Below are 26,226 nucleotides of genomic sequence, written 5' to 3' on the forward strand. Positions count from 1 at the left end.
TTGTGGGGTCTATTGACTAACTGTATTTTGTAGTAGTAATTCATTAGTACTACTAAAGTTACACAAAATTATTTTCACAAACCAACCTCTGTAAATCTCCTCCACTTGGCCTACCTTTTCAAAGGGAAGCTCCTCTTGTTTGTAAGTTTACTACTGAGTAGTAAATGTGGGATCACCAGAGGAATGGCTGGTTAAAGGGACATACTTACAACTAAATGGGGGGGTGTTTAGGGAGGAGTAAAGAGGGGTTTAGAGAGGGACATGCATCCACCTTCAAAAGAGTAAGCCAATTGCCATTCACAAACTGCAGTTCTAAAGTTACCACAGCCAAAAACGGTCCTAAAACAATAGTAAATTATTAAGAGCTGGAGTAAGTCCAGCACCACACATGGCCAACCACTAGTGCTGCAAACACCCTCCCTTAGACAATAACGGTGATATGGACTTAAAATAAAATCCCATATAAAATAATGGCAAATTAAATTATTTATAATAGCTTAAAATATAAATAAATGTAATTTATTTATTTTTCAATCTAGAATCAAACATATATTACTTAATTATAAATATATTTACCTTTTTATTTTTTAATTAATTTACCAGCTTTCATTCAAATGTAAGGAAATTAATTTTAATGAATTATATACAGCAGTTTTAATAATTAACAGTGCATAGTACATAATAAAACATGTTTTTACCATGAGTGGGAAATCATTTTTTAATTTAAAATTCCCAAAAATAGTTTTTCTGTAGTTTATTATATTTAACTTCAATAAATATGTAGTTCAAAATAAAGTTAATAGTGCTGTAGCATTTTTATTTTGTTTTACGTTGAAAATAAATACCTAAAATTAATTTATATTCATATTTAACTTACAAATATTGTTACTATTTATTTTAGTTAAGGACACCTTTTTCTGTTCCCTACACTTTACTATAGGAAGATTTCTCAATCTAGATGGGGTCCACCCTATGGTACAATTTGGGAAAAATTAAAAAAGTTTGTTGAACTTTATAAATAGTTAATACAAATGTATACATTATATATACCTTTACTACAGAGAAAAGGGAAGTTTCATTTACACACTTTTTTAATACAAATAGTACAAATAGTAGCCGAATGAGGATTATTTGAAACCTAGAATACAATTAAAATTGCTCAGTTTTCTCTTATTAATGGACTAAAGAATGTTTTTCTTGAATCACTAGAATGTGGCAAGAAAACAATATCTGAAAAGTTTTGCACATTTGTCTTGCACATGTCTTGTCTGAAGTTACTAAAATCAATGTTACTTTTTCAGCCCTAGTCTTTCTCTTTGTATCATAGAGTTTTACAAATGAGTTAATGTTATTGCAAGTTTTGTATTGCATTTTCTTGTACTGCCTGTCAGTTGTTTGCTTTTTCTCTTTCTGTTTACACCAAACAGATGTGTTTTGTATTCTACTCCACTAATTTAGTGCTGCCTCTTTTATGTATTTTCGATGCAGGATCACTCCGTAGTTTCCATCTCACCAACAATTAGCAGTTGATCTTGCTTGCAATACTTGGGCACAGAGCTATTGGCTTACCCAGTGCTTGTTTGCATTGGCTGGCTGATTTATAGTTTATTATTAGTTTATCGTTCATAAATGGCATTCATCCTTCTTGGAACATTAGAATAGTAACAGAATATAAACAAAAGAAAAATGTCACTGGTGTATTAGTTATCATGCTTACAAATGAGCACACAGGGTGGTCATTTTGAAATGCTCTTTGCTTTTCATTATAAGAAAAGCCATTCAAAGGTGGCCATCAATGCATGTGCATTTGTATGCATGATTGCTGACATAAAGGCAGCCATTTTGGATTTAGTAAATTATGCTTAATTTTCAGTTTATTGTTCCAAGATGACCATTGGTCGTTTTCAAATGATAAATTAAGAAATAAATATTGCTTGGGTTGACATTTAACATATAAATGGATAGAAGAGAGTATCGCAGCAGCAGTGGGCACCTGTGGGCCCCTGCAAAAAATAATTTAAAAACTCTAGCAGGGGTCTGTGTGAAGGGGAGGGAGAGATCATTGGATGAGCAGGAAGTTGGGAAGTGAGCTTGTGCAGAAGGGCATAGATGGGGAAGAAGGCAAGGAAGATGATGTGCTCCATGGAGTGCTAAAGTGAAATGAATTGGGACCCATGGGAATAAAAATAGGTCCCATGTGTTAGCAGTTGAAGTATATATCTGATCTCCTCAGAAATTATGGCAAGGTAGAAAGGCTTCAGAGGTGTGGCAAACACGGGAATAAGGAGGAAAACCATTGAACAAACAGCATTGCACCGAGAGAGGTGAGAAACCCATTCAATCATGAGCAAGGTGCTGACGCAAATTTGGCTCAAATATTAAGGGATGGGATAGAATGCTGTCTTCAGCAGACAGTTAAATCTGCCTCTAGTGAGATCTCAGTTAACACTGTCCAGTCAAGGACAATACAACAGCAGCTACTCAGATATATAGCTGTAAACATTCAAAACTTTTACTTAATAACTGTAGCCTATAGACTGGTCATGCAATAAAATAGCTCATCCCCAAGATGGTATTCTGTGAAAACCACTGAAGGCAGCTACCTTACGGTGCTATCATAGAAGGGATAGGGTTCAGTTTGGGCTAAAACAACAACTGAAAAAGCAACAGGTCTTCTACATGAGTGGCAGCCATCTTTTAAGGATATCTCTTAAGGAGAAAGAAAAATCATCCAAAGATGGCTGCCGTGTATTGTCACACATAGGTAGTGGCCATCTGTTTCCTTTATTTTGTTGCCATTTCAGCAAATTACAAATAATAAATGTATGTACGTCCTGAACGCATTGTGGGTGAAAAGGAGAGACCCCATAGCTCTGCATTGCTGCTGTACTGAACGCAGAATGTGATGCCAGTGCTGACTGGAGAGTACCACCAGTGTCGCCTCACTTCGCTTGGTTTTGAAGTGTATGATACGTTCCTTCTGCCATTTTAAGCCATACAGTGTAACCGAGTATAAGCAGTGTGGTGGCTATTTTGTGCAATTTAATATGGTGCAAGACACTCATGAACAATGCAGCAAAGTAGTGGCCAAAACGATGATAAAAAGAAACTGGCATAACCTGAAAACAATCAAATTTGAGAGCTATTGTGGCAAACCATACTGAAACATAGTGTACTATTGAAAAAATAATCTTACTGTCTGGACTGTTTGTGACCTTTTTATTTGACTTTATAGGATTTTAAATAGAACTGCATAGATTTTGAATAATTAGTTAATCACAATATTTAGCCATTGCTCCATTCTGTTTCAATCAGATATTAACATACATGGGCAATCAAATAATTTCGAAAGCTCCCCCAGGGCTACAGCAGAGGCTTCGGTTCACAGACGCGAATCCTAGTCAAGGAGATGCTTCCATCACAATTGCATACCAGGAGGTAAAAGACTCTGGAACCTATCAGTGTAAAGTGAAGAAGAATCCAGGGTTGGCATCCAGGAAAGTGACCATAAATGTGCAAGGTAATTATAACCTTTCCTCAGATGACTCTGGTAAATCTGTAGAAGCCTGTCTGTTCTTTAAATGTCCTTCCTTATGGTTTCTGGAAAAATATTCTATAGCCACTGTGATAATGTTTCTTATACAAATATATACTTGTTCTCTAATGTGCTACCAAACTGGTGCTAGGTAAGATAATGTACCTGTGAGGAAATCTATCTATATTGCTCATTGCATTATTTTTCAAATTCAAACTGAGGCCCTGATTTAGAGGTTGGCAGATGAGACACCCTATTACTAATTTCACGAAGATCTTGGCTGCCGTATTGCTAGTGTCATAAGATATTGTAATATGGCGATCAAGATATCCGTCATGTTTGTGGGGGAGGTTCCATCCGCCAAACTCTAAATCAGGCCCTATGTTTTTTACTTTTGCTTATATTGAGTTTGCTTTATATTGAGTCCTGCCAAGTAGGCATAGGTGTATTTGCTGAGTGAATAATGAATGCCTTTGCATTTTCACTGCAAGGAGAAATAATGTGGAGATGCCCTGGCATATCAGGGCACTAAATTGTCATTGATAATAGTAAAATTAGTAATTACACTTTCCACGTAAGTCAGCAGTATACATGTGTGGAAGCCCTCCTCCTGCAGGGAAGTCAGTTATGAACATTGTGGTACAGAACGCATTATTCCAGATCATATGATGCAGTAATCTTAAATGGCTGTCTTTAAATACTTGGCAGTGGGTAGAGATGGAAGGGGAAGAAGAACTTATATTACTAGAAAGGCACTTTGGCTCTGCCTACATATTAAGAGCCAGGTACATGTTTGATTGGACAGAGATTCTGTGCTTTCACAAAAAGGTGAGTGCCCTCCATGCAGCTGTGATCATCTTGTTTATTTATCCAGCTGTCTGAGCTTGAACTTTCAGGGGTGCACACATGACATTGCAATGCTATTAAGGCATCTTAGGTAATAAGATAAAATGTTGTGCTTTTCTCTGGCAGCAACACAAATGGGAGGGGGCAGTCATTAATCTTCATTCATGGTTAGGTCCGGCTTGGCAGTGCAACTGCCAACTGATCTTTTAGCATTCACCAATATTATGCTACTGTTCTTTGCTTCCCCACAAATACATATCCATTCCCATTATATTTATTGGAATGCTTCATATTTCCATACAACATTACTTTAAATCCAGATATATTGGTGTTGCCACTGCTTGTTTACTTTTGCTTTGTGGTGAGTTCTGAGAAACAGCCACAGCTACATGTGTTTTTACAGGAAATGTGTGGTCAGGAATGATTTAGCCTTCAACCTTTTTGCTCCGTGTGTTTTTTAGAAAATGTTTCCCTTTTTTCCTGGCAAAGTCACATTTGCCGTACTTCACTGAATGTGCAACTTTTAAATTAAATTAAAACATGTTGTGCACTTTTACATTCTTTCTTAACTATTGTGTTGTTGTTTGGTATGACTGTTACAGATAATACTTTAAACATTTTCTCTGGGTATTGGCTAGCTGCTCAGGACATCCTATGCTATGTGTGGGAGCCAATGAAACATATGTCCTGATTTAAAGCTTGGCGGTTGCACTACCAAGCCGCATCAGCTGCAGATCCAAGACCATCAAGTTTACGGTCTTCCGCCTGCGGTATTTAGGTGTTACAGCTCTACAAGCAGATTTTACTGCCAACGGATTTCTGACTGAGGGAGACGGCTGTGGGACCCAATTTACTTCATACAATGGCCGGGGCTATGGAAGAGAGGTAAGGGACACACACACACACTGTATCATAGCCATATATATCCCCCTGTAGTACACACTACACAACACACTATACACACAATAGTCCATTGTTATTCTGACAAAACATAATTCGTACATGATGAAAACACACATTGACATACATCTATGACACAATATACACACACCATTGACACTGCACCCACACACGACACAACCACATCAATCAACACAACTACACACTAATCTACTGTAGGAAAGTAGCCTTTTCTAGCTTGGTTACCCCTAATTATGGCATGTTTGTCAGAGTGTTTGACTGTGTCTACTGGGATCCTGCTAATCAGGACATCAGTAGTTATACTCTCTCCCTTAAATTATGGTTGTTTCATACTGGTAACCCAGTATTTCACCCACAATTGGCATACTGGTGCAGCCTTATAAGTCCCTAGTATATGGTACTTAGGTACCCAGGGCATTGGGGTTCCAGGGATCCCTATGGGCTGCAGCATATCTTTTGCCACCCAAAGGGAGCCCATGCCATGGCTTCTGCAGGACTGCCATTGCAGCCTGCATGAAAAGGTGCATGTACTCTTTAAATGTCATTTACACTGCACCATGTCACTTATAAGTCACCCCTATAGGAGGCCCTCCAGTCCCGAGGGCAGGGTGCAAAGTACCTGCATGTGAGGGCACCCCTGCAATAGCAGAGGTACCTCCACGACTTCCAGGACCATTTTCCCAGACTTCGTGAGTACGGGGATGCCATTTTACGTGTGTACTGGACATAGGTCACGACCTATGTCCAACTACATAATGGTAACTCCGAACATAGGCATGTTTGGTATCAAACATGTAGGAATCATACCCCCATGCTTTTGCAAGCATTGGTTGCATGATCCCATCCACTCTGGGGGCTCCTTAGAGGACACCAGTACTGCCATTACAGCCTTCTGAGTTTTTCCAGGCAGCCCCAATTGCTCCCATGTCATAGACAGATTTCTGCCCTCCTGTTGCTTGAGAAGCTCAAGCCCAGGAAGGCAGAACAAAGGATTTCCTTTGGGAGAAGGGTGCTGAGGGTAGCCTCCCAAGGCCACTGGAAATGCTTTGAAGTGCACATTTGGTGCCCTCCTTGCATAATCCAGTCTACACCAGTTCAGGGACCCCGCTCTGGCACGTAACTGGACAAAGGAAAGGGGAGTGACCACTCCCCTGTCCATCACCACCCCAGGGGTGGTGCTCAGAGCTCCTCCAGAGTGTCCCTGGGTTTCGCCATCTTGGATTACAAGTTGGCAGGGAGCTATGGGAGCATCTGAGTGGCCAGTGCCAGTAGCTGACGTCAGAGCCCTCCCTTGATAGGTGCGTCCCTGTTTAGCTGACCAATCCCTATTTAGGGTCTCTCCTCTGGGTGGTTCTGCAGATTCGAATTGCAAGACTCCGCAGGAATCCTCTGCATCCTTCACTTCACCTTCTCATCGAAGAAACTGCATCTGGACCCTCCAGGAACTCTACAAACTGCATCAAAGAAGCAAAGATGCCTTCTGCAACATTGTATCTTCAGCTCCTGCCAGCAACTGCAACGGTTTCCCGGTCGTGCATCCTTAGGGGACAGTTTGTCTTCAGCCTGCACCAGAATAGTGAAGGAATCTCCCTTGGGGTGAAGGAGTACTCCCCTGCTTCAGCAGGCACCTACTGCAATGACAACTGGCTGCATGTATTCCCTCTCCTGCTGAGCTGTGTGGATCCTGCATCACAGGTGGTGGACTGAAGTGGTCCAGACGGTTCTGACGTCCTACTTTCCAACTTTGGGGGAGGTAAAAACCTGCCTCCCCTCGCAAGGCAGTACCCCTGTCCACCACGTGTTTTGCTGTTGGAAAGGCTTATTGGCATCCTTCCATGAAGTTCTTCATGCACCATGCAGCTCCTGCCCCCAGCACTCTATCCTGCGACGCACATCTTTCTGAGTGGTTCTCCGATGGTGTGGGAGCCTTTGTCGTAGTGCTGCGTGGGCCTCCTTTTGCACCTCCTATGTCCCTGTGCTGTGGGACTCCTGTGCACACTGTCTGGTATTCTGTGGGCTCTCTAAGTTGCTGAGAGCCCCCTCTGACTCCCCCTCATGGGTAGAGTCCACCTGGTCCTTCCTGGTCCTAGGCAGCATAATTTTCCGCTAACGGCAAGCTTTGCGTGTGCCAAGGCTTATTGGTGGACTCCAGCGATACAAACCAGACTGCAATCCTTCCTCCAGCATGGGAGATCATTTGTACCCACCAGGAACCCGAATCCATATACTTGGGTGCAGTACTGACTGTTCTTCTTCACCTGTGGTTTTTCTTTTGGACCTTCATCCAGGTTAGCAGTTGCTCCTGTACTCCCTGGACTCTTCTGTGATTCTTGGACTTGGTCCCCTTCTTCCACAGGTCTTCAGGTCCAGGAATCCTCTGTTGGAGTCTTGCAGTCCCTTGTGGTTCTTGCATAACCTTCTTTCTCGAGTTTCTGGGAAAGTTACTGTGTTTTACTCCTGCTTTCCTGGGCTGGATTCTAGTACTTACCTTTGGAGTTTTCTAGCATTCCCAGCGCCCCTCTACACACTACACTTGCCTAGGTGGTAAAGTGACATTCGCATTCCACTGCCTTAGTATATGGTTTGTGTTCCCCCTAGGCCCATTTCTAACTATTGTGATTTTCACTAATTGCACTGTTTACTAACAGTTTTATGACTATTTCTGCATACTAGTGTATATAATTTGTGTATTGCTTACCTCCTAAGGGAGTATAGTCTCTATGGTATTTTTGCTAGTTGTGTCACCAAAATAAAGTAACTTTATTTTTGTAACACTGAGTATTTTCTTTCATGTGTGTGAATACTGTGTGACTACAGTAGTATTGCATGAGCTTTCCATGTCTCCTAGATAAGCCTTGGCTGCTCAGCTACAGCTATCTCTAGAGAGCCTGGCTGCTAGACACTGCCTACATTTCACTAATAAGGAATAGCTGGACATGGTATAAGGTGTAAGAACCATAGGTACCCACTACAAACCAGGCCAGCCTCCTACATCTACACATACACATTCACACACACTCACAACCACACAAATCATGACAACATCCGCCACGCACCAACCACACTCACCTGAATCTGTCAAACTGCAACACAACATTGTAGGAAAGTACCATATTTCTTGGCATGGTACCCCCAATTTCTGCCTGCTTGTCAGTGTGTTTTTACTGTCACACAGGGATCCTGCTAGTCAGGACCCCAGTGCTCATAGTTTGTGGCCTATGTGTGTTGTGAGAATTCTTGACTGTGTCACTGGAGTTCTGCTAACCAGACCTCCAGTGCTTATGCTCTCTCTGTTTACCAAATTTGTCGCTATAGTTTAATTACTTCATATACCAATTCCAATTGGCACACTGGTCCCCCCTTATAAGTCCCTAGTATATGGTACCTAGGTACCCAGGACATTGGAGTTCCAGGAGATCCTTATGGGCTGCAGCATTTCTTTTGCCACCCATAAGGAGCTCATACAAATGCTCCTTCAGGACTGCCATTGCAGCCTGAGTGAAATAGTGCACACACTATTTCACAGACATTTTTCACTGCAGCAGGTAACTTATAAGTCACCTATAGGTCTAACCTTCATTTACTGAAGGCTAAGTGCAAAGTTACTTTGTGTGAGGATACCCTTGCACTAGCGAAGGTGCCCCCACATTGTCCAGGACCAATTTCCCGGACTTCATGAGTGCAGGGACACCATTATAAGCATGCACTACATATATGTCAATACATATATGTAGCTTCACAATGGTAACCTCGAATATGACCATGTGAGGTGTCTAAAATTGTGAAATTGAACCCCCAATCCAATTCTGGTATTGGAGGGCCAATTCCATGCACTTTGGGGGCTCCATCCTGGACCACCAGTATTGCCAAACCAGCTCTCTGAGGTTTCTACTGCAGCCCCAGTTGCTGCCACCTCACAGACAGGTTTCTGCCCTCATGGGGATTGAGAAGCTCAATCCCAGGAAGGCAGAACAGTGCATCTCCTTTAGGAGAGGAGTGTTACACCCTCTCCCATTGAAAATAGGTGTTACAGGCATGGGAGGGGTATCCTCCCAGAGCCTCTAGAAATGCTTTGAAGGGCACAAACGGTGCACTCCTTACATAATCCAGTCTACACCGGTTCTGGGACCCCCAGTCCCTGCTCTGGCACGAAACTGGACAAAGGAAAGGGGAGTGACCACTCCCCTGTCCATCACCACCCCAGGGGTGGTACCCACAGCTTCTCCAGAGTGTCCCTGGCATTTGCCATCTTGGATTCCAAGGTGTGAGGATCCTCTGGGAGCATCTGAGTTGCCAGTGCCAGCAAGTGACATCAGAGATCCCTCCTGATAGGTACATACCTTTGGCAGGTAGCCAATCCCCTTCTCAGGGCTATTTAGGGTCTCTCCTCTGGGTGTTTCCTCAGATTCAGTTTGCAAGACTCCACCAGGACTCCTCTGCTTCAGCTTCTGACCGTCAGATCAACCGCAGACTCCTCCAGGAGCGCTGTAACAGCAACAAAGTTTCCAGGAAAGCTACTGTGACCTGCAACTTCAGCTCCAGCCAGCAACTGCAACAGTTTCCAAGGTGTGCACGCTCTGAGGACTGCCTGTCTTTACCCTGAACCAGAAAAACCAAAGGAATCTCCTGTGGAGTGACGGAGTCACTTCCCTGTTTCAGCAGGCACCGCTCTGCGAGGATGACTGGTACTCTGGGGCTCCTCTCCTGTCTACGAGCGTGATCCCTGGAACACAGGTGGTGGACCAAAGTGACCCTGACCCCCCAAAGGTCCAGCTGTCCAAATTTGGTGGAAGTAAGAGCTTGCTTCCCCGTGCCAGACAGTACCCCTGTGCATTGTGTCCTCTGCAGCTCCTTGGGCTTCTGTGCACTTCTTCCAAAAGTTCTTCATGCACAGCGTAGCCCAGGTAACCAGCACTCCATCCTGTGACGTACAGCTCTCTGAGTTGTTCTCCTGCCGCGTGGGATCCTTCTGTGTAGTGCTGTGATGATTGCAACTCCTTTGTCCCCGTGTCCTGGGACTCCTGTGGGTGCTGCCTGGTCTTCTGAGGACTCTGAAGTGCTGAGAGACCCCTCTGTCTCCTCAGTCTGAGTTGAGACCCCTAAGTCCCTCCTGGGCCTGGGCAGTTTCCCTTTGACCCAAAACGCATACTTGCGTTATTCAAGGCTTGTTGGCAGAATCCAGTGATGCAAACAGCCTGCATCCAACAACTCGATGTGGGTCATCTCTTACACCAAGCAGGAACCCGCAGCTATCTTCCTTGTTGCATTTTTGTAGTTTTCTTCCAACTGAGAATCCACTTTTGCACCTTCTTCCAGGTGGGCAGGAGCTCCTGTTCTTCCTGGACTCTTCATCGACTTCTGGACTTGGTCTCCTTTCTCCACAGGTCTTCAGGTCCAGGAATCCATCATTGGTTGCTTGTAGTCTTGCTTGGTTTTTGCATAATTCTTCATCACGGCATGTAGTGGTTTCTGAGGAAACTTTCTGTATGTTACTCCTGCTTTCCTGGGCTCTGGGGTGGAGTACTTTACTTACCTTTGGTGTTTTCTTACACTTCCAGCACCCCTCTACACACTTGCCTAGGCGGTAATCCAACCTTCGCATTCCACTATTTTAGTATATGGTTTGTGTTGCCCCAAGGCCCATTGCAATCTATTATGTTGTTCACTGTTTGCACTATTCTGTGACTGTTTCCTTACCTGATTTTGGTTACTAGTGTATATATAATGTATAATACTTACCTCCAGAAGGAGTATTGCCTCTAAGATATTTTTGACCTTGTGTCACTAAAACAAAGTATTGTATTTTATTGTGTATATGTACTGTGTGACTATAGTGGTATTGCAGGAGCTTTGCATGTCTCCTAGCTCAGCCTTGTTTGCTCTGCTACAGCTACCCCTAGACAGCCCAGGCTTCTAGACACTGCCTACATTTCACTAATACGGGATAACTGGACCTGGTATAAGGTGTAAGTACCTTAGGTGCCCACTACAAACCAGGACAGCCTCCTACCAACATACACAACAACATTGGTCTTTTCGCATAGGCTCTCATTATTCTAATGAGACTACTGTGTTTGAGCGGCAGAATCGCCTGCGGTGTGGGAGACTAAGTCTAACCCACTACAGGTAACACCTGTCGCCCCAATCCGGGTTTTGGTCCGGCTAACTAGCAGTGCCTCATCTCTACCCAAGAGCAGGGATGATTGGGCAGCCATGCGCATTACACAATTGATTTGTCAGGGAAATCGTGGTAACTCAGGTCGCATCCATTTCTCTCAGTTACATTAGTCTCACACAATGACAAACAGAGGCAGTGCACGTTTCAATAAGGTTTTAATGAAGCGACTGCATCTTAGATAACAAAGCATGTATTGCAATACCCAGGACGATACAGCATGACAGAATTAGAACTGTGACAAGGAGAGTGAAGCATAGAAATAACACTACCATATTGTCACTAAAGTCAATGGACTAATTCATACCTAGGCTATAATAGAGCACAGCATGTTAAGCTCTAGTTCTGCCCTTCAGGTTCCCTTGGGAAGACATCATCCCCCATACCTGAGCAAAGGCCTGAAGTCTGCATAAGCAGCTGTAGCGAAGCGTTCAGCAATCAGCATACAGTCACGGTCATCTGGCTGGAATCTCCATCTAACGTGTAAGGGACAGGGAAGTGTTTTTATAATAAAACAGCTGATGTTCGGAGAATACGTCCCTACATAAGGATGTGCGTTTTTCTATGAATGCCAGAGACTTGAAAGAAGCACAGAGCGAACAAGAATGTCTTCTTTGAGAATGTAGTGCTGGCCGAAGCAGGAACAGATAGATAGAGAGAAAATAAAACAAGACCATAAAAGTGGCTATTGTTAAAATAATAAACAAAGCTGAATGAAATATATCTAGGTTAAAGTGCACAGCGGCAGGCCTAGTGTGCTAAAATAACGTACATGGAACTATAACTAAAATGGCTACACAACAGTCCCAACAACATCCCCTACTCCAGCTCCATCCACTTCAACCAGCCAATCGCATCCCATACACACAAACATGTACTGACTCACACAACTCATAGGACAACATGACAGGTACAGATCCCCTGGCAATGTGCACACATGGACACAGTTGACAGGTGTGAATGTACGGTCTTTAAAGCGCAAGCATTCATTTGTCAATGAATAATGGCACCATAGTGGCAGTTGTGTATGTGTGCAATATGTGTTGTGTACGAGTGTGTCCCCATTTGTGTCTGACCCACTTGTGTCACCGACATATAAATATCACAGTGATTTAAAAAAATTACTGTGACACGTATATGCCTGCTGTGGCAGCGTACCCTGGCAATGAAACATCCCTACCTTCGAGTCTGGCGACAGAGAGGTTGTGTTTTCTCCATGGGTCGGTGGCAGCAGTGACGGCAGGTGTTGTCCAGTCTTGTCCAGTCAAAGATCGGGGTGAAGTGGGGAAAAAAGAAGAGTTTTCAGTCCCAAGCTGCCAACCCAGACATGGAGGTCAGACCACCACTTTTTGCTTGGCGGTAAGGCACATCCAAATCTGCACACTGGGAAGGGTGTCTGGGTTCCTGTTAGCATCCCCTTTTTCCTGTCCTGCCATCTATGCAGACGATGTTTTTTGGTATATTCGGCGGTTGGTATGCAGGCTTTCGTCTATGGGACCACCAACATCTAAAGACAGCAAACGGACCGACCCAGTGTGTTAGCCATTTGGTGCCTGCAGATTGTCTCTGATCAGATGACTAGGTGTAGATGGCAGTTGAGCTTTGTCTATTCCTCCTAGACAGCCACACACAATGGGAGATCAGGTGTGACTGGATGGGCAATCACTGGCAGGAGGAGAGGGACAGGCTTGGCACAGCCTCACATACACCTGAATAATCTGTGTCCTGTCTCCACACAAAGCGCTGCATACCCCCTGTAGATAGTCTAGAGCCAAGGCAGAGAAGGTAAGGCATCTGTGTGCTTCAAATGTTTCCCACTAGAAGCTTGTCCCCCCTCTTCAATGGAACAACTTGTTATGGTATAAATAATGGAAAACAGACACCAACTTGTCAGTATACTTCTGAACCTGTGGATACTCCACCAGGAAGAAGCACTGCTGAAGAACTGCCACTCTGCTGGACTCTACTCTGCTGGACCCCTGCTTTGCTCTGCTGACCTGCTGCCCTGTTGCGTGGGTAAGAAGGACTGCACCTGCATCTTGTGAACCCACAAACAGGAGTAACATCAAGGGCTAGTTGGCTAGCTCATCTTATAGGTGAATTCACTATTGCTTCTCGCCTTAGGGTCACTTAGCAAAAGTCATGCATCTTCCCATTTGTGAAGAGTATCCAGAGAAATACTTTGAACTAGATGTGAGCCTCCTTCATTGGTAGGGAACTACCTTTTGTTACCTGGGGATTAGAATTTACTGCATTGAAAGGGACTTACTCACTGGTGCAGTGTCAGCACTTACTACCCAGGTGGCATTCTGGGGGGTTATAGGGGGCATTGCTCTTTCAAAAAAGGTAATCCTACCCACCTATTGCACTTTTTTCCCCTTTTTTCTCTTACTCCTCCATCTGGGGTTTTCACTAATCTGGACAAGCTCATGGGCTATCCCATCAGACATACTGGGTGGTGCAGAGTCGCTCTTGTAAAACTCCACCTTTCAAAAGATCAGGAGGCTTTGGGAGCACCCCACTTCATTATCTTGCAGTTCAATTACAATGGTTGAACGAGTGGCTCTCTGGCCTATCCTTTGATGAGATCTGCTTAAACACGTACCTACTCCGCCCAGAGGGACTCAATGGCCTCTTGATCACTAATACCAGTTGACTCCAGTCCCATCCTTATCTCCTGCTGGTTATGTTAGTTCCAACTCTTGTGCATTCCACCTCACCAAGCAGACAACCCCATACATGCCAGCTGTTCCCCTCTTAGGGCGACATCCAAAGTGTACAAAAACTGATGGGTGGAACGCTTGAATTAATCTCAGCCACTGGCAATTACTAGGGCTGTGTTCTAGTCCATTGTTATTTTGAACTCAATTCCACCTCAGTTTGGACAAAACTATATGCAAATCAATCTTGACCCTGCTAGTTGGGACCGCAGCGGCTTCTTAAAGAGGGGGTGAATCGTGGTGTACTTTCATGTGTCTGAGAAGGTGGCAGAAGAGAACAGGAGTTTAGGATCAGGGTGAGGCCATTGCTGTTGGGGTGTAGTTCTTTGGTGTGATGAGGGTCTTCAAAAGTTTCTATTCTATGAATATATGAATATAAAACTGTTCTCTTTCATGTTAATCCAATCTGTTTTTTATTTAAAAATATCATGTGGTACAGTTCATCACAATAAGTGTTCTCTTCCTTATTTAATGTGTATAGCCATTAGACATAGTGAATGCCATGGGGTATAATCAACATTAGTGTCACTCAGACAACTTCAGGAATTGGCTGTCTTCTCCAGAAAAATTAGCTGTGAACAATGATGTGTGTTTTTTAGAACTGAGATTGATAAAACATAAACCTACGGACATTATTCTCTCCTTATTACATTCTTTTGCATTATGACCCCAATTTAGTGACAATCACATACATGTTCACCTGTCCGGGTATAGTTTGTAAGTATGCCACATATGTTTCGGTTGGAATTTTTACCAAACTATTTCAAGGAAATAACAGTAAATGTGTTTGCAATAAACAAACTGCATCAATATTATGGAGGGCAACTGTCATGTTAATTCACTCATAAAATGTTATGGAAGGTGTTGTTTATTTAGGAACCTCTTTACAAAGCTAGGCATGGCAACTGTAAGTACTATATGGAATTGCACAAAGTTTCAGCAGCAACATTTTTAGATCCAGTGTCCTAGATGAACCTCTGATGTACATACTACTAAGGTTGAAAGTATGATGCTTCAAACAAATTCAGTATGAATGGTGCTCTTTCTCAATCCATGCCAGCAAATGTTTGACCTCTGACACGCCCAGATAAAAAGTAGAAAAACACCTTTCTTTTCAGAAGGCTGTAAAAATATGGCTCTCTGTATTAGTGTGGTAAAAGATACCAAAGCAACTCCAAGACGACATCCACCAACCATACAAATAGTGACCCACAAAGCAAATGGGTCAGAGCACTACTAGTCCCTCAAATATACATGTGATACAGAGACTTCGTGCTCTTTACATAACTGTAACAACCAATTATATATCAGACATATTTTAGTCAGTCACACACTGTTTTCTTCACTAGATCAAAAGAGTTATAGAGGCTTTTTTAGGAATTGTTTTTTTCCGAGTAGAGGGAACGTAGGACGTGATTTAGAATTTGGAGGATGAGGATACTCCGTCACAATGTGACGGATATTCTGTCCCGCCGCATTACAAGTGCCATAGGATGTAATAGACTTGTAATACAGCGGACGGGATAGCTATCATGTTTGTGACAGAATATCCTGTGCGCGGAACTCTAAATCAGGCTCTCAGTAACATCTCTGGCTGTGTTTCTATAAAATAACATTATTCAGGTTTCAAAACATGCCTACTCTAAGACATTTCGAAACTACCAGGTTGATTATACTAGGTCACCTCCTAATAGAATTTACTGTCGCTTTCATTCTGGCCTTTCAGCTGGCATGACAGTCAGCACCTAAGGTGGAAAGTTGTTAAAACATGTAATAATGCCGCTTAAAACAAGGTTTCAAACCATTATACTGTGATAAAGGATTCACTCCTTCCCAGGTCCAAATTGCTGTAAGCATTTGGGATCGAGATCCAGAGCAGGATTACAGTCACTTGGCAACCTCCCCATGATAAGCAGGTGGAAAGTCCATGGACATTAATTGACCAAAATGCTAGAGTTAGCAGAAGTGACATCACATGCACTTTGACCTAAGATGACATCACATGAAGTGACATCATATGACTTTTGACCATGCCAATATCGCATAGAGTAATATTATGTGATCTCAGCATTACAGAAAGTGGCGTCACATGAGGCAAAAAAAAAAAAACTGCAAAGCTACTTATATAGAAACAAAGTTGGCTTTTGCTGACAGTTTGTGGTCGGGTTTTGCTGGTAGTTTGTGTTTATTCTGCTTACTGTGATTCTGTTTTATTGAAATTTCATTTTTGCTTATTTTTAGATGCCTAGTCTTTCAGGGGAATATAAGGGGCCCTTGGCTTGATTGTTTTTAATTGCAATGAAAGGAAACTTTTCTTGCATATATTCAATAGAAGCCAAGAAATGAAAACTACATTATCCAATAACCCGGTGAAAAAAACTACTAACACACATTACAATAGAACAACCAATAGGATGTCGAAAACCCACATAATTGTCTTGACTGAAAGCTTAATCAAGCTGAGGTCCAGAGAAAAGAGCCAAAACAGAACCCGAAGTTAGAGCCACAGTCCCCAAATCCTTGATGTTATCCATGAGGGACAGGTTAAACCAATTCTGAAATGCAGTCATTGAGGAATAAAACCATAAGGAGTAATCCAAAGTATGAGAAACTCTGGATGAGAAAGGTTGAGGCAGCAGCACTGGTTGAAGGCACTGGAAATGCAGAAAAGTAAAAACAGGGAGAGTTACTTTGTTTCTATATCCACTGTTCCAGAATCCATGGGCACGTCTAGGATAGAAGTTTGGTTTGTAATCCTGGAAATAATCCTGGGAGCCTTGATTGTAGGAGCCTCTTTGGAGGTATTGCCCTCTTTAGGGGTAACGGCCGGCACAGTGACCCCCTTCATTGCTGGCCATGCCAAAAACCTGTGAGAAAACATTTTCTTCAAAGAAAATTGGGCCTTGTCGATGGTAGAGAAAGTAGTAGCATACTTTCCCATTTCCTTGATAAAGGAATCACCAAAGGAAGTCCATTGGCATGAGTACCCTCTTTCTTAGTTGCAAGGCTACTTAATTTACGATCTATTTTTAGAAGGGGTATTTTCCTTCTCTCTTGTGAGATATATGTGTTTGTATTGCCCACTATACATATAGTACGTTGTGCCCAACTTGATAGGGTGTATGGATCTACCTGTTTGCCTTCCATTTTTGCCTCCTTGGCCAAATCCAGGATTCCAGTTCACGGACCCAGTATTTCCAAAATTCTAGCCTGCAATGCATCCATTTTGTGGGAAAAAGCAACTTATTGGGATCATTAACCGGCGTATCAGCAACCTTATTGGGAAGGGAAGGGCGAGGGCATTCCTATTTAAGTTTATTCCTGGAGGATTTATTCAGAGCATGACGTAAATAAAATCAACCATAATCAGAAACATGTTCTGAAGAGAACCATTCTGTGGAGTTGGATTGGTGAATTAAAGTAGGATCGAACATAGGTTGGCCTAAATGATCTAACAGATCATTGGACGCAGGGTCAGACACACCACCATCAGCAGGAGAAATGTTCTACCCCTTTCTCCGGATGCCCAGTGTGTCATTGAAGATGTATATCGCCATCATCATGAGTGTCCTGCAAAGGGAGGACCATTATATTAAGAAACTCCTTAAGAAGGCACACTATTAGGTGCTTCATGTTTCTTTCTCTTTTTTGAAGTAACATCAGGTACACTGTGCCACATTTTGGAAATAGAAACCTCAAGGGACTTAGAAATATCTAACATAGAAACTGAAATTACCTGCTGCACAGAATCCTTAATAAAGGATTTCACATTATCCTTCATTGTCTGAGATTCCTCATCATCAGAAATTGTGGACAGATTAATAACTTTTAAAAGGTTACAATATTAATTGGAGAAAAAAGGGTTAAAAATCCTGTTCCCAACAACACTTCTCTAAAAGGGAAGGGCTTAGTGGAAAAGGAATCTCTTGAGGTGGGGTTAACACAACAGGACTCCTACCAACAACAAAAGACAGCGCATTAAGCAAAGAGCTTCAACAAATGTAGGGAAAAGACTTCAAAAGAGGCAAGCAGGGACACATTTTGAATTACCCTTTCAACAATGTCAGAGTTCAAAGGTATATCAAAGGGAAACTCCCCGTGCCGGAATACACAGCAAAGCTAAAGGTAACCTCTACCGCCAGAGTATACAAGAGGCCTGCGTTGCTGAGGTAATGAATCGCATGGCAAGGAAAGTCGTTCCACAAGCGCTTGCCTAAAAGAGCAAGTGTGAGCTATCAACATCCAAATACAAGTTGAACAATACTCCAGAAGCTATAAAGCTATAAATAAGAATATTTTTGCAAATGGATATAGTACTTATCTTGAGTGCGAGCATCAAGAAAAGAGGGTTTGTTGCTCTCCGTCAGGACAATTATGTGAGTGTTCAACATTCTGGTCTTGTAATAAAATCCGAACCGTAGCATGGGGGTGCAGTGACTGTGCGCCAAAGGCAAGCCTGGTTGCATGCATCTGCCCTGCCTCCAGCGCAAGCCTCTATCTCAGTTTCAGCTCAGCTTCAGTGTCCTGTCCCCACTTTTCTAGGGATGAACTCTGGGCACTCAATCCACTTAGAGATGGGTGTAAGAGGCATTTGCCGGTTGCTGCTGAGATACCGCTTATCTGTGTATGGTGTAAATCTGTCCTGTCGTTCATCTCATTTCTTTCTGTAATTACCTTTAATTCATCTGCTGTTTGCAAAGAGCCTTTAGGTAATAACCCCTTGGTTACTCAGAATACTAGGCCAGTGTACAAATCTGTTTTTTAAGTAGGATAGGTGAATGTGCAGTCCTTGCTCAATCATGCCCTCTGTATGATGCAGTTGCTTATGGTGCCAGTCTGGATGACCTTTTTTTAATTGAAATCTGACTACAGCCAAAGTCACTTCCAGATATCTGCAAAGCTATCCCCCTTGAATTTGCCATGTACTGGAGGGATCGGCTTGGTAACAAAGGGAGTTGATTTGCAGCAGTCATACTTAGAGATTTTCAATGTAGCGTTTTCCCTTCTTTAATTTTAGAGGCGCTGAAGGCATGGACTTTGTATTTTGCTTGCTCCTCGACTCTCCCTTCAGTTCCGGTGCATCTTCTGATTTTTTGGAATTATGGGACGAAGTGGTGAATACCATGACCCTTAAGTATTCCAACCTGACTATGATTGCTGATTTTAATCTTCATGTGAATGTGTCCACAGACAGTGCTGGGTGGGCATGGTAGAAGCTTGTCAGTTTTGAATCTATCCAGGTTGTTAAGTTTCCCACTCACCAAAGTAGCCACATACATGATCTTATTTTTTCTAATCTTTTTCATGCCTTGACATACCCCTTCCATATTATGGCTAGATCATTTCTTCATCCCCTTTGGTTGGGAGGCAGTGACAAGCAAATCTCAATCTACTATCCAGGGCCTAATGGTGCTGCGGGCCTGAGCCTAACGTGCCCATGCCAAAAGCCGGTCCTGTATATAACTGTATTTATATATCCCTTACTACCCCTTACGCAGTCAGAGTCTTCTTGGAACATCTTATCACAAGCTCTTGTAGGACAGCACTCATACAGCCACCTGAATGAAATGTACCAAAAGGTGCACTGCTTGAGTGTTTCTACATAAATTACTCTAAGAAACAATGAAATATCAACCAGTTGTATCCAAGTCCTTTTTTGTGCCAAGTGACCCCTGTCAAGAACTAAAGCATAGCCCCAAGTGTGAAAGATAAATGGGAAAGGGACTTCATGGTGGAATTCACTGCTGAAGAATGGGGAAGGAAATAAAGAGAAAGTGTTAAACTAGCACTAGATTCAAACTGGTGTAATTTAAGATCATACACACGCTCACTTAACCCAACTATAGTGCACCAGATTGATAACACCGAAGGTAACAACTGCCCCAAATGTAAAATGGGAAGGACTGCCTACTTCCATCTGATTTTGGAGCGCCAAAAACTCAAAACTGTTGTAGGTCTTGGCATGCTAAAAACCTCAAAAGCCTGCTTCCTAGAATAATCCACAAAGATGTAAAGACATAAGGCAAGCTCCCCGTACTAACGATGATATTGGTAAACAAATACATAACTGTTAACTATCTTAACTGAGCGAGGCTAAAACAGACATGCCTGAAAATTGTGTCAGTGGCAGAGGCTCCTCACTTGGGTAAATGAATGATAGAGTAAGATAGACTCCTAGAGAAAGGAAAGAAAATGTGAAGGCACTTCTTTTATGAGGCAATCATGTGAATGTTTTATATAATAACTATACAAATGTTATGACTATAATTCTAGGCACATGTTATCTGTGTGCTTCTGAAGTGATGCAGCGTGGCGCTGCCAATTTTAGTGTAGCATCGCGCTGCGCCACTTATTTGTAAATGTGCTGCTATGTTCAGAAGCACACACCGTGTGTGGTAGGTGCGGTTGCACCTTTCATCCAATGTGCCCAAGGACACTGTTAGAATAATTCACTGGTGCCAGACTGAAACCCGTTTATGGCTGAGGAGTAGTTGTTCGAACCCGATGGTTTGCACTCTGTTTCAGCACTCCTGGTTGATCCTCTGCAGTCTTGTTATCTAGGTGCATATGTACAAAGATTGAAGCATTGCTGCGTTGCAGCAGCGATACGTCAAAATTGCTTGTGCTACGTTGACCCAGGTTACGGCGCCATGGATGTATCGTATTTTCATTATGAGGCATCTTGGCATAAGGTCCCAAGGATGCATCAGAAATTTTGACCCATCAGTGGGAATGCAGCCACAATGCAAAAGCCCCAAAAGAGGCGCACTGCTGAAGTTGCTCTTACGACAACGCCACTTCAGCAATGTGTCAAAAAATAGAAGTGATGCATCAGTTCTAACTGACACAAGTAGCCCAATGTGTGGGGACCAATGTAATGGACTGTAAAATGGTGGGACCTTGTACACTATTACATTGGTCCTGGATGTAATGCAGGCATGTATGAAGTATGGCTATGTGTCACATTACAGTTGGCATAGTCTACTGATGTGTACATAGCGATCTAAGTATGTTTGACATAGTGAGTGACACTTGAATGTGAGTGGAAAGCAGTATATGTTGTAATGTAAAGTGGCTGTCCATGTGTTACCTACTGTATAGGTGCACTTACCTGTTATGCTTTGGAGGATGCTTGCCTGGACTTGGGGACCCATTCCTCCGTGGAGATGTGACAATCCTGGCCTGTCCCTTACATAGAGTACAAAACGTCACATTGCCTTGCTGCAGTGGATGATATATAGGTGCCCTAGTCCCTGGTTGGTCAAGAGGTCCTACAATATGACTGTCACATGTGTAGACCTACTACTAGTAGAAGGGATGTGATTTTCTAACATATTCCAGTGTATTAAGTGACTTCGAATGGTCAGATTCCTATTACACAGCCACTGTGTCAGTTATTACTCCTAAGTTATGGAGCGTAGAGATTTTGACACATTTAGGCTTTGCAAGACACATCTGAAAGAAGCATTGCACATTAAAGAACTTGTAAATACAACTGTGCCAGTTGTAAGTGGGATTTTCTGACAGAATGCCTACCCTGCATACATTATAAACTGCCTGACGCAACTGGTTCTCGCACAGGGTTTTTCAGACGCAGACTTTGAAAAACTGGCGCATTGGGCCAAATGCATCACCTTGTAAATATTGAGCTAACATAGTGCTGCCAGAGCATAAAAAAAATAAGCATTGGCATAGCCAATAGGTCTCACCTTTGGGACCTTAGAAGTATTTTGCAAGACCCAGGTTACAGTACAAGCACACACATGCACTTCCAGAACACTCATCTCCGTTTCAGCACCTAGAATGCACAGGCACACAGTTGCAGCACCCGACCAGGCCCATTTGCCCGACCCATGCACTTAGCATTTACTTCTATGACCATCGCCAGTCTACGCTCCTTGGCAGTTATAGCTACAACAATAGAGCCGGTGATTGGAGAGAGGAGTTCAGGAGCATAAGGCGCAGCCCACTAGAAGGATGGGAGGGTGGAAGGAGGGACCTGCTCACAGAGCCGGGAAGCTTGGAAGCACTAGCAGTTCTGCAAGTGACCACACTGATTGAAGCATAAGTGGGACATATAAAGCAGGGTGAGCTACCGCTTCTTGTGCTCATCGCTCAGCTCTGCCACTCTGAGGCCTGAAAAGTTAATGTGAAAGCGCTTGTTGGCAGCGGGTGGAAGACATTTTAGGCAGCCTGCTCTGTTTGCACCTTGCCTGCCTGTTGGGGGTTTCGCGGTGGTGGGAAGAGGTAGAAGAGGCTGGCGCAGTGCGGAAATGAAGAAAAGAATGCATGCTGTGTGCCGTGCTGAGCATCCACAAAAAGCATAAATAAATATAGCATCCGGGAAGCGTTTGCATAAATTAAAAGAACATCGTGTCCATGAAGCACGGCGGCTGTGAATCGGTGCCACGCACTTGCTTTTCATTTTGACAGGAGCATCTCTGTCGCCATTTTGAACCTGAAAACAAGCCAAACCAAAGAAAAAAAAGTGCACACACAAACCCATACATTTAGAACAGAGTAAGCACAGATGTAACTGGGTCAGTTTCCATGGGACAAAACCAAGCAATGAAAGGAGGGACAAATACAACTAAGTGACCAGAGGCACTACAAAGAACCAATTAATAGCAACAGGCAGTAATATGTATGCACTTACTCCATAGAGTAGATAACAGCATGTCTTGAAGAGACAGAGCATATGCTGCCTAGGCGAGACCCAATGACACAACAGTGGCTCAAGCTTCTTTAAATATGCCCCACAATCTCCACAACAGTAGGAAACATACATAGATCTACCTCTGTAACTATTCAGCATTGCCTACTTGCTTCCAGAATCTATAAAATGCTGAGATGGGGAGAAAACATGAGATTCTATTCTCTGTGCAGGTAAAGAACCTGAGTTATATCTATCCTGATGTCGATGTGGAGTGGCACTAGAAGGAGTGTAGTGTGTGATTTACTCGCAAATGAAGTGATGCAGTGTGTATTCTGAGGTGACTGACTTGTTTTGCTATTTTTATTTTTTTTGCAGAGATGGAAGCGGATAATGAACTCACATTCTTTCTTTCTTTTACGCTTTAGACCACCCCCAGGCGCTCCCCTTACTTAATTTTTTTGATAATTTTTACATTTTGCGTGGTTGCAGCAGAGACTTGCGCTCTCTCTCTTTCTTTTTTTTTCTCTCTCGTGTCTCCTCTCTCTCACTCTCTCTGCCTCTCTCCTGCATGCCAACTACCAGCAGAAACCTCTCTATTCAAAAACAGCCCCACACATCCTGGCCCTCCTGATAATCACCCATCATCACCCCCTCCAGAGACAACAAGCATTGGCAAACCCAATAGGTCTCACCTTTGCGAGAGCTATTGGCTTCGGCAATGTGATTTAGCCATGTGGCTGCCGTTCAGCATTGCTAAAACTGAGTTGGGAGGGTTAGATTGCAGTGTGATAGATTGGGGTGAGTAGATTAGGGTACATTGGTGTGGGTAGATTGGGGCAGATTGTGGTGGCGTACATTGGTGTGGGCTAGTTTGTGTGGGGAAGATTTGGGTGGGGTAGAATAGGGTGGGGTAGATTGGGTGGGCAAATTGGGGTACAGGAGTCTGAGGTGGGCAGATTGGGTACACTGGGCAAGATTGTGGTGCAGTACAGTGGTGCAGTACATTGGTGCAGGTTGGTGTAGACTGAGGCAGGGTACATTGGGGTGGGGTAGATTGGGGTATATTGGAGTGGGATAGTTTGAGGCATACTGGAGCTGAGCTAGATTGGAGTGGGGTAGATATGGGTAGATTGGGTGGGGTAGATTGGGGTAAAATGGGTGGAGTAGATTGGAGTGAAGTAGATTGTGGTAGTTTGGAGTGGGGTAGATTGCGGCTAATTGGGGTAAAATGGTGTGGGATAGCTTAAGGTAGAGTGGAGCTGGGGTAGATTGGAGTGGGGTATATGTGAGCAGATTGGGTAGGATAGATTGTGGTTAAACAGGTGGGGTGGATTGGAGTGGGATAGTTTGAGGTAGATTGGAGCTGGGGTAGATTGGAGTGGGGTATATTTGGGGAAATTGGTGTGGGGTAGATTGGGGTATATTGGAATGGGGTAAATTGGGGTGGGGTAGTTTAGAGTGGGGTAGAATGGGGTGGGAATATTGGGTGGGTAGATTGGGGCAAATTGGAGCAGGATGTGTGGGGTGGATTGGAGTGGGTTATTTTGGAATGGGGTAAATTGGGGTAGATTGGAGTGGGGTAGACTTTGGTTGATTAGAACAGGGTAGAATAGTGTGAGGTAGATTGGAGTGGGGTAGATTGAGGTAGGTTAAATGGGATAGATTGGAGTAGGGTAGAGGGGGTAGATTGGGGTGTGGAGGGGTATATCATAGTACAATGGAGTGTAATAGATTTGAGTATGGTAAATTGGAGTGCAGTGGATTGGAGTGGGGTAGATTGGGGGGGATTGGAGTTGGGTAAATTGGAGTGGATTGGAATAGGGCAGAGTGCAGTAGATTGGAGTGGAGTACATTGAAGTGGTGTAGATTGGAGTAAACTTGAGAAAAAGGGGTAGACTGGATTGGGTAGATTGGAGTGAGGTAGGTTGTGTGTAATAGATTGGGGTGGAGTAGATTTGGATGAGGTATACTGGAACAAGGTAGATTGGGGTGGGGTTGATTTGGTAGATTGGGATGGTGTAGATTGAGGTTGATTGTGGTAGTATATGTTGGGGTAGATTGTGGTGCGATAGATTGAAGTGTGGTAGATTGGAGTGGGAGTAGATTGTGGTACAGTATATTGGGGTAATTGTGGGGGGGTAGAATGGGGTTGGCAGATTGTAGTGGGTTAGAATAGGGTGGTTTGGGGTAGGGTTGATGGGTGGTGTGAATTGGACAGGTTATGGTCGATTGGGTAAAACACGGGTGGGGTGCATTGGATTGGGGTAGATTGGAGTAGATTGGAGCAGGGTAATTTGTGGTAGATTGGAGAGGGGTAGATTGGGGCAGGGGTAGATTGGAGTGGGGTATTTTGAGGTAAATTGGAGTGGGGCAGATTGGGGTACACTGGAATGGGGTAGGTTGGAGTGGGGCAGATTGGACTGGGTAGAGAGGGGTAGATTGGGGTGGAATAGATAAGGGGAGATTTGGGTAGACTGGAGTGGGATAGATTGTGGTGGATTGGAGTGGGCTAGATTGGGTTGGGGCAGATTGGGATGTGGCAGATTTGGACAAACTGGGACAGGATATGGTATATTAGGGTGGGGTACATTGGGTTGCGATGGGTGGGGTACATTGGAGTGAGATAAATTGGGAATGGTTGGAGTGGGGTATATTGGGCCAAATTGGGGTAGAATGGAATGAGATAGATTTTGGTAGTTTGGAGTGGGGTAGAGAGAGGTAGATTGAAGTTGGGTGTGGAGGGGAAGATTGGGGTAGATTGGAGTGGGGTAAATTGGGTTAAATTGGAGTAGGGTATATTGAAGTGGGATAGATTGGGGTAGATTGAAGTGGTGTAGATTGGGGTGCTTTAGAGTGGGGTAGATTTGGGCAGGGTAGATTAAGGCAGGGTAGACTGGGGTAGATTGGAGTGGGTAGATTGGGATAGACTTGAGTGGGATAGATGGATTACACTGCAGTGGGATTGGAGTGGGCTAGACTAAGATTGGGTGGGTGTGGTAGATTGGGGTAGGGTAGACAGGGCTGAGGTAGATTGGGGTGGAGTAGGTTGGGGTAGATTTGGGTGTGGTGAATTGGAGTGTGGTAGATTGGGATGGGATAGATTGGGGTGGGGGATATTGTGGTAAAATGTGTAGGGTACATTGGAGTAGGGTAGTTTGGAGTGGGGAACAATGTGGTAGATTGGGGCAGATTGGAGTGAGGTAGTTTGGGGCAAATTGGCGGGGAGTAAATTTGAGTGGTGTGGCTTGGGGTACATTGGAACCGGGTAGCTTCATTTCCTACTAGTCCATGACTTCAATGTCAAGTCAAGTCGTAGAGGGTTCATTTACATGCTCATAGTGTGGGCTCTATTTACCGATTTAAACTGCTTCCT

General features: G+C 43.6%; 1 protein-coding gene across 1 annotated transcript in view; it reads left to right on the plus strand.

Annotated features, from left to right (window-relative positions):
* Positions 1 to 26,226, plus strand: part of VSIG8 (V-set and immunoglobulin domain containing 8) — a 243,959-nt gene that overhangs the window by 154,391 nt on the left and 63,342 nt on the right. Inside the window, exon 3 of the mRNA XM_069217773.1 lies at positions 3,316 to 3,520. Within this exon, the coding sequence (XP_069073874.1) occupies positions 3,316 to 3,520 (205 nt within the window). The remainder of the gene's footprint in view (positions 1 to 3,315; positions 3,521 to 26,226) is intronic.

This window comes from Pleurodeles waltl, chromosome 12 (assembly GCF_031143425.1).
Source record: "Pleurodeles waltl isolate 20211129_DDA chromosome 12, aPleWal1.hap1.20221129, whole genome shotgun sequence".
NCBI lineage: Eukaryota > Metazoa > Chordata > Amphibia > Caudata > Salamandridae > Pleurodeles > Pleurodeles waltl.